Raw genomic sequence first — 10,007 nt, 5'->3', positions numbered from 1 at the left:
AAAAATTGAACCCTGAATCCTCCGACGATACTTATAAATCTACTTCGCTCATAAATTGTAATAATTATTATACATGAATTTAAGAGAGTAACAGACATCATTTAAACCTTCATTATTGAGGGAGGAACTCAAGAGCAACAACATTTACTCCATAAATATTGTGACCGAGTACAACCAATCAAAATTGAGTATGACCGCTGAGGCCCGGAGCCCATGCCCAATCTCTCAACCCATCATCTAGTCCCCCACTTTATGATCTTCATCGTGAATTCGGTGACTAATTGATTTCACACCCTTAATCAGGAATTTCAAATGATTTAACTTACCTTATGTGTTCCCATCGTTTCATAATCCCATCACGAGTCTTTTCACCTTGCAAAGTCACGGGCTAAGGCCACGTGTCAAAACCTTTCATATTTATCACTAGTTATAAATACGGCATTTTCACCCTATTTTTACCTTTACTACGCTTCCCTCAAGTTGTCACCGTTGCACCTACTCCAACTCTGTGCACTAAAGTCTTTCATCCTCTTCTTTGCAGTCAGTTCATCTTGGTCCATCTCTCATATCTATGTCCCCTTCGTCACCCATCAGGTGCACTTTCTCTTCACGGGCGTCCCAAGCGGCCATGAATTGAGAGTGGTCGCCAGCTAGCGGCCATGCACTCTCAATCGCTACATGCGCCCGCTTGGGGACGCTCGTGAGATGCAATCACGCATCTCACAGGGCATTTTTTACACCTGTAAAAATAATGTTTTTACATGAGTAAAATTCAACAAAAAAATCAGTCCCCACAGTTGTTAAAAATCACCCAATAAGTTTAGTACTTTGTTAAAAACTAACAAAGAACTTCTACTGGGGTTGCTCTTATGATTTAATGATACTATTGTTATCCTTTCAAACGAAAAGTAACAAGTTTGAGTCTTATCTCAATTCAAGATTTTAACATATTATTATGTGGAACAACTATTACGGATAGAGTTAGATTATAGTTAATTAAAAAATACGGAGTAAATAAATAAAAGTACACGTGGGGTCAAAACATGCAGTCTAGTAATAATTGGACATTTGGAGATATGATATTTCTTTCAACAATTGTTTATCCTGCCATGTAAGGTGGTTAAGTCAATCCCCTTGCTTCGCCGCCATATAAACCCTTCCGCCGCCTGTAGCTTTGACGCTGCAGATTGGAGTGGAGATTCGTTAGTAGGCAAGTAGTTATCCATACCGAACTCAATTCCATTTCCAACTACATACTTCATACGCAAGCAACATAGTCATCTGTCATTATATTGCACAACCGATATATATGTATATATTAGTAATTTATTTATTTATTTTTTATTCTTATTTTTATCTCTTTTTTTCATGGTAAGTCTACCAAAGTACCAAATTCCCAATACTGTTTTGTCAGCCACCAAATAAGGTCGTCATTGCCGTATTGGTAGACGAATTGGAAATTGATGCATGAAGTTTTAATTGGATTTAAAAATATTACGTAGTATTTTTTTTAACTAACCGGTAAACAATATATTACGGAGTACATATTAACATTTGACAGAACAAGAATAAAATATATATTTGGTGCAGTGGTTGATAGACTATTAAAACCCACTGAAAAAAGCATGCTTATATTACTTTCTACAGAACCTAAAGCTTGAAACCACCTTAATCTCTTTGAATTGGTGCTTGCTAGCTAGACTTGGTTTGGTACGTTCAACGCCAAGCAAAATGACCCGCCTATTAGTTTTTTTAGTTTGAACCAGTCACTTATGAACAACTTAAATTGTTTATTTTTTTTGCGGTCCTTTATTGATTAGGGTCACGTGGAGTTTATCCATTGCACATCCTTAAATAGTGATTCAGGGTTTCCCTCGTCATCCAAAAAATAAAATAATACGGAGTACAAAAATATTTCATTCCCTCCCACATGAAGGCCATTCAATTTGAACAAAATATGTGTGTGCGGTCTCACTAATCAATTTAGCTTTTTAATTACGACATCTTTTATTAGTAGTGTCTTTTTATAAGGGAAATACAACATTAAAATAATTATATTTGTTAATCTTATGATCAAGTTTACTAGTTACTACGTCAAAAACCATAACTAATAGTGAAAATATAATTTTATTTCCTTATACTTACGTAGCGGTGTGCGCCACGTTTCAATAATAAGACGATGCTAGTTAGGCTCGAGCCTCCAACCCTCTACCAAACAGCTATCATAGAAAAAATGGTAAACCAAATATTAAACCTTTACTTAATTAATATATAGCTAGAAAGCGTGAGGCAAGCAACCAAGTGGGTTTCTTGATGATTAAGTGGGGTTTTATATTTAATTTAGTATTAATTAGTTTTAGATTAGATTCAACAGTACAGCTGAACGATGGCTATCGAACATCGCCAACTTCTTGACCTCTCTATAAGGGTAATCTATCTGTAATCATATGGTAGAATAAAATCATTCAATTTATGCATCCTATATATTCTCGTCATTCCATTTGGCACATTAGCTAGCTAGATTCTTTAATTTAATTATTTTTGTTACCAAAATGACTATATATTTTATTTTTCCTGCATTCTTATTACACGTTTAACTCATCTAAATGCACCAAATAAAAGTATGCTAGAGGTACTCAGTGAGTGCATTTTGATAGTTATGTATATATACTTTCGATCTTTCAATTGATGATATGATTAAAATATTGTAGTTATTATTTATATCAATTATAACCCAATGAATACCATTGAGTTTATGACATATACAGTCAACGATTGACCAACATAACTGGTAAAAACAAAGTAAAAAAAAGTTTAAAAGAATCCAATAGAAAAGGGTGTTGTTATTGCTTTAAGAATAAATATTCAAAACCTCATACAAGCTATTTTTCAAGGTGTTTATACCGTCCAAATTACTTAATTAAGGACTCAGACTGAATATGAAAATCAAATCTCTTAAATGATTACGACTTGATTTTCTAAAAACATAAGAAAAATGATCTTCTAAAATTAGTCTAGAATTTCTCCGTTGTACTTCTCATAAATGAGATAATATGTCCCCTAAGTTTCAAACGATATTGTACTTGGGCCGACCATTTGGGCTGAGTCTGACCACCCTAGCCGATGCCAAATTGAATATTAGACCGCTTATACCTAAGTCCCTAACCCATTAAATACATTTGAGCTAATACTACTATTTCATAATTACCAAATTAATCATCAACTAACTATCAATTTATCCAAAATGATTCCTCAATAATATAAAATTTTACTCCGTACTTATTTTAGTCCTTCATTAATTAGTTCATTATTTACCTTGAAGACTAAATTGAGTAATTTTTTTTTTGCATAGCTAAAAAATCATTTTGGGTAAATTGGTAGTTAAAAACTAATTTGAGAATTATGATATAATCAATAAACTATTGTGAGTTTTATCTTAATACATTGCTACTATTTAATTATTTAGAGACAAATGAAACGTCTCTATAAACAAGGATATGATTATATATCCGCACACGTATGAAATTACTTCTATTACAACTTGAATCCTTTATCTAAACTCAAGGATAATGCATGTGTTTTATTTGTGCAGTGTTTGTGTTTTATTTGTGCTGTATTTTGAGCCAAAAAAGGAATTGCTTAATTTGTTATACATCAAAATTAAACCTAACAAATTTAACAAGTATACAAGTTGTGTACTTAAAATCCAAGTCAAAAGTCACCATTGAGGAGATTGGAAGGTTTGTTGAAGTATCATTTTTGTGATACATAATATAGATATATAGTATTAGGAACAAATTGACTTTGCAATTTTTGCATTATTAAGATACCAATTCCAAGAAGCAATATGTTCCTCAATCTTTTGTTTAGATAACAATATAACAAGGAAACTTGACTGCCTATCTACTTTTTTTTTTCTCTTTTTTTCTTTTCAATGTGATAAAGTTAAGAAACTTGCAACTATTATTTGAAAGTGTGCACGGGGTGTAATAGCGGACTAAGAAGACCTTTTGTGTTGAACTCAACTAAGAAAATTTTGATAACAATCAAGCTTGTGACCTTCTAATACGATAATCATGTTCCACCCACTTAGTAAGCTCTTTGTGTCAATACCTATATATCTACTTCCATCATCCTCATATAGTCATCATATGACATTTTCCAATTTCAACGAACTCTATTTTCATTACAGTCCAATTCCATCTGCCCACAATAATCTTCTTCAATCCATCCATTCCTAGGTTGCTTCTTGGAAACCAATGCATTTACGTTTTACAGATTGAAAGTAGTATATGTTGTTGTCTTCTTTTTCTCCTATGATTTCACCCTATGTAGTTGTTGCCACCTATAACTAGCTAAGACATATACATACGTTTACCATGCTTTCTAATCCGAGTACTAGAATAATAATAATAACCACTCTTATTGACTCCACAAAAAGGTACTCCATGATGTTTTTTTTCTCTTTTAATTAATGTTAATTAATGATCAATTTTCATCTACTCTTTTATTTTGACCATCAAAAAATAAACAAAAATTTAGAATTTTTAAAACTTTTCTGAATATTGTTGGGGTAGGCCGGTTGCAAGAATGTAGGTGTTCATAAATTTCCAACAATTTTTGATGGGTTATCGATTTTTTTTTTAAATGATAATAGAAAACCTAATTTCTAACCATCTTAGTTAGAGGTTTCTAGATCCCAAAATAATGGTCTGAATGGCCATTTCCCTCCAAAAACACTAGGTTCGCAATCAAGTTTCGCTGGTTATTAGTCTTGGATTTTAATTTATAGCCATGTCTAGAGGTAAAAATCTATTATGATTGAAATGGTTAGTGTTAAAGCCTATGAAATTAAAACAAGATTTGATTCATAGCTAACTCGGATCGTGAATAATTTTTTTAAGGATGCTTTTAATTTAATCCCCATTAGCGTATTAATTAGCTAGTTGTATTGTAATCTTCGTTTAAAAAGTTGAGATTTCTAACTTTTAAGTTAAGAGTTTAAGTCTCAAGAATAATATTTGCACTCAATAGAGTTCATATACATATTACTATTACCTTAGCTAGGCTTCAAACATACGAATGCAATACCAAAAGATATATTGATGACTGCACAATCATCTTTTTTATTTCTTTCTTTTGTGATAACGAGTAAACCAACAATCACTATTCAAAAGTGTACATGAGATAAATTCAACTTTCGTGTAATAACTTACAAATTATACTGGAGAGATAAATCATATGGCCGAAAAGACTTGTGTGGCAAATTTAACTGAAAGAATATATGTAAAAAATTTAAAATGGTGAGTTCTGATACGAGAATGCATAATTGTTTTTGATATTGCAGACCATAGGACGGTATGTAGCCAAATCAAGGCTTCGGATTTATTTTTTTTTCAAAATCCAGCACAACAAGCCAATTGGCATCCATATTTATTATATATATGCATTATAAATTCCATCTTTTTCTTCATTCAAACCTAGGAGTAAAATTTTGGTTGTTGAAATGATGATCTCACGGATGAAAAATACACGCATTTGACAATTTTAACACGTACAACGAGTTCAAACTGCATCCATTTCATAATATTCTTTGAAATTGCCAAATCAAGATCAAGCCCCTGTTTGGTAAATAATCAGCCTATCAGTCAATTTTGACTTATTTGATCACTATGAGTTGTTTGGTTAATAAGCTTTTTGTAACTCTAAAATGCTAAAATTCAAAAGGCTACTCAAAGCAGCATTTTCAATTAGCTTTTTGAGAAAAGAAATTATACCAAACAGCTATCAGCTAACAGCTAATTTATCAAACAACTTTCTACAATCAGCTAATATTATCAACAAATCATGCCTTCTAACCCAAACAGCCAACCCAATCAGCCAACAACCATTTACTAAATAGGGCCCAAATGATTGAAGGTAAAAGGTTCGGATCGGACTTATATTTATATATATACTCTAACGTTCTGTAAAAGTTAACTTATTAAGGCAAAAACTTGTGTGAGACCGTCTCACCATGAAACGGGTCGGGTCGGGTCAAGATGCAAACGTAACACTTATATGCACAAATGTCATACTTATATGCTCAAATGTAATACTAATCAAGAATAAATTTTTTGTTACTTATAAAGGTAAATGTAATACTTTTAAGGGAAAATACAAGACTTTTACATTTCGATTTAAAAGTATTACATTTTTCCACAAAAGTATTATATTTGCCCTTATAAGTAAGGGGCACTTGTCAACATTACTTATTATGAAAAATGTATTACTTTTTCTCTAATAAGTAACAAAAATTGTATTCTTGATTAGGGTTATATTTGAGCATATAAGTATGACATTTGCATATATAAGTATGACATTTGCATGGTGCCTTGACCCGACCCAAGTGTGACCCATTTATTAATAATATTGAAACTCAATTGAATTAATTTTATGTTGTGAACTAGTAAATATTGGTCAATATGAAAAAAAAAAAAAACTACAGCACATAGAGTACTAAAACAACAAAAGAATGAGTCAAATGACGTATTAGAAAGTTAAATAATGGCTTATTATTATTAGGATAATGCGAGTCAGATATGTTCTTTATTCTGCAAGGACTTATTGATGTCCAACTTCAACTGTCTGATAACGAACCAACCTTAGTACCTTATGTGCTATTTTTTTTTCTTTTGTTAATGTATATCATTTTTTTTTTGTTACGTGAAAATTTGCTACCATTACCCAATAGTATACACTAGATAAATTCTGCTTTTATATAATACAGAGTAACATGCAAATCACACACCAGAGATAAATCACATTAGAAAAATTCATGCAATTGACTCAACTAAAATAACATTAACAAGCCCGCATGGACACCTTAGTTGGCCCTGAGGTTGAAGATTCAATCTTTTGGAAAGAAAAATAATATTAACAAGAATCAAGGGTTTTCATACCCATTTTATTCCTTAAACTAGTTGTTCACGCAATCGTGCGTGGAAATGTTATAACGTTCTATATTCCAGCTTCTAATTAATGGAGTGATTAAACATAATATAATCAAACCTTGACCAATTAACGTTGTTCTTCGATTAACCACTAATTAATTTAAGTTGCCGTCTGCTTATAGAAGTGTACAACCTCTCCCTATGGTTATATATATAAGGGGACTCCCCATTTCCTTCCATTCTTCAAGAGACAATAACAATATTCCTAGCTAAGCTCCAGACATTCTTGTACTTAGCTTAGTATATTGTTGTTGTCGTGAAATGGCTCGTTCAGTTCTTCTCTTAACATGCGCCATTTCTCTTCTGCTAGCTATTGCATCTGCTGAAGTTGTCGAGCATACGTTCAACGTGATCACTCTTTCTCTCTCTCTCCCTCTCTCTCTGTCTGCATGCATGCATGATTTTTAGCTAGATAGCTTGAGGTTATGTATGTTGCCGATTGAAAATGCATTTTCACTATTAATACGAGTGCAAAGTAAGAGGATGACTTTTACATGTACTCCATGTTAAAATGTTTTAAATTAGATTAAATATGAATTAGGAATTAGATTAAATATGAATTAGGAATTAGCATGATATATCAAATATAATGCTACCACCTAATAAGAATATAAGAATGTCAAACTAAATATGTAGCTGTCATTTGATTTTTATTTTTATTTTTGGGTACAGTTTGGAATAAGCTTTGTACTATAATTTTTTATTTTAATATTAGTCTAATGCACGATGTAATATGGTTGCAGGTGAAAAACCTTACCTTGGAGAGGCTATGCCGGAGACAAGTGATCACTGCGGTAAACGGTAGTCTTCCCGGCCCGATTATACGCGTGAAAGAGGGTGACACCCTCGTCGTCCATGTCCTCAACAATTCACCATACAACATCACTATTCATTGGTGAGTACTTCATATATAAGAGAGTAATATTATACCCCAGACAGTCATATATTGGCGGTTATTCCAGTCAAGTTAGTCCAGGATAATAACTTCGGTTTTTCTTATCACTTAAAAAAAGATAAAATTTTGACTGGCAAGTAAAAATTGTTTTAATTAATTTTCTATATTAAATATGATTGAAAATGCGACAGCCAACTACATATATATTTTTAAATTTGAGTGGAGCTATCCTGCATTGTGATGTGATTAAAGAACAATTATAAAAGATAATAAGAGTTGACTATCGTCATTGGAAAAATTCTTAGGCACATCTGAGTAATGTGTGTTTATGCTGAGTATTAGTTTTAATATTATTTAATTTACAGGCATGGAATTTTCCAGATATTGAGCGGTTGGGCAGACGGACCGGAAATGGCAACTCAATGCCCGATCCGACCGGGCCATAGCTACACCTACAAGTTTAACGTGACTGGACAAGAGGGAACACTATGGTGGCACGCTCATTCCTCGGTCCTACGCGCCACCGTGCACGGCGCGCTTATCATCCGCCCTAGAAACGGTCACTCCTACCCTTTTCCGAAGCCTTACAGAGAAATCCCAATCGTGTTAGGAGAGTGGTGGAACGCCAATGTTGTCGACGTGGAGAACGAGGCGCTGGCCAGCGGCGGCGCGCCCAATAACTCCGACGCGTACACCATTAATGGCCGCCCCGGCGACCTCTATAACTGCAGTTCCGATGGGACGTATAGGCTTAAGGTGATGCCCGGGAAGACCTATCTTTTGCGGATTGTCAACGCTGCACTCAATACGCAACTGTTTTTCAAAATCGCCGATCACAAGCTCAGAGTTGTGGCGGTGGATGCGTCGTATACGAACCCGTACGACACCGATGTGGTGGTGCTAGCGCCGGCGCAGACCGCCGACGTGCTGTTGACGGCGAGTCGGCCGCCGGCTTTGTACTACATGGCGGCGCACCCGTACGCTAGCGCCGCCGGTGTGCCGTTTGATAATACTACCACTACGGGGATTGTAGAATACGAAGGGGCGGGGCCCACGGCCCCGCCTAAAATGCCGATTTTACCGGCTTTTAACGATACTCCAACTGCTCACAAATTCTTCTCGAATCTAACCGGGCTGGTCTCGGGCCGGTTTTGGTCCCCTCCGCCGAGGGAAGTGGACGAGAAGATGTTCGTCACTATCGGGCTGGGCCTCGCAGCCTGCGCAAACCCAGGGAACGCCACCTGTAGCGGCGGAATAAACGGGCAGCGGTTAGCGGCCAGCATGAACAACGCTTCGTTCCGGTTCCCGACCAAGATGTCGATGCTGGAGGCGTTCTTCGGCAACGTGGACGGAATTTACACCGCTGATTTCCCCGACAAGCCGCCGGTGATATTTGACTTCACTAACGCGAGCAACAGCTTCAATCCGGCTTTGTTAACCACCACGAAATCCACGAAAGTGAAGAAAGTGAAGTTCAACGCAACAGTCGAGATTGTGCTTCAGAACACGGCTTTGATCGGCGTTGAAAATCACCCAATTCACTTGCATGGCTTCAATTTCCATGTCTTAGCTCAGGGCTTCGGCAACTACAACCCCGCCGTTGACCGGAGCAAGTTCAACTTCTACAACCCCCAAGAGCGAAACACTATTGCCGTTCCCGTTGGTGGCTGGGCCGTCATTAGATTCCGAGCCAACAATCCAGGTAATATTTAATTACTTACTTTTTTGAATGACTAAAGAAACAATAATCGTGACCTGGTGTGCACTGGATAAACTCACATAGTGACCTTAATTGTTAAAGTAAATCAGCCTAGATTGTCTATTAATTCTAACTAAGGGCTTGTTTGGTTATCAGCGGTTGGAATTTAGCGGTAGCGGATTGTGTTAGCGGTTATCAAATAGCGGATTGTATTAGCAGATTTGACCAGTGAATTGTATTAGGGGTTTGTAAAAAGATGTTTGGTAAAATTAGCTGTTTAGATTAGCGGTTGACATGTAAAATGACCAAAAAGGTATATATATATATATATATATGCATAAATATAATAACATAACAATAATAATAACAACAACAACAATAATAATAATAATGTTAAAAAAAAAAAAAAAAAAAAAAAAAA

General features: G+C 35.0%; 1 protein-coding gene across 1 annotated transcript in view; it reads left to right on the top strand.

Moving 5' to 3' along the window:
* Nucleotides 1-7,192: 7,192 nt before the first annotated feature.
* LOC116008792 (laccase-7-like) overlaps nt 7,193-10,007 on the top strand; it is a 4,708-nt gene continuing 1,893 nt past the window's right edge. The window contains exons 1-3 of the mRNA XM_031248709.1: nt 7,193-7,340; nt 7,736-7,887; nt 8,253-9,589. Coding sequence (XP_031104569.1) covers nt 7,254-7,340; nt 7,736-7,887; nt 8,253-9,589 — 1,576 coding nt within the window. The 5' untranslated portion in view covers nt 7,193-7,253. The remainder of the gene's footprint in view (nt 7,341-7,735; nt 7,888-8,252; nt 9,590-10,007) is intronic.

Source organism: Ipomoea triloba, chromosome 2, assembly GCF_003576645.1.
Source record: "Ipomoea triloba cultivar NCNSP0323 chromosome 2, ASM357664v1".
Lineage (NCBI taxonomy): Eukaryota > Viridiplantae > Streptophyta > Magnoliopsida > Solanales > Convolvulaceae > Ipomoea > Ipomoea triloba.
The sequence above is the reverse complement of the archived record's forward strand: the minus strand, read 5'-3'. Positions and strand labels throughout refer to the sequence as shown.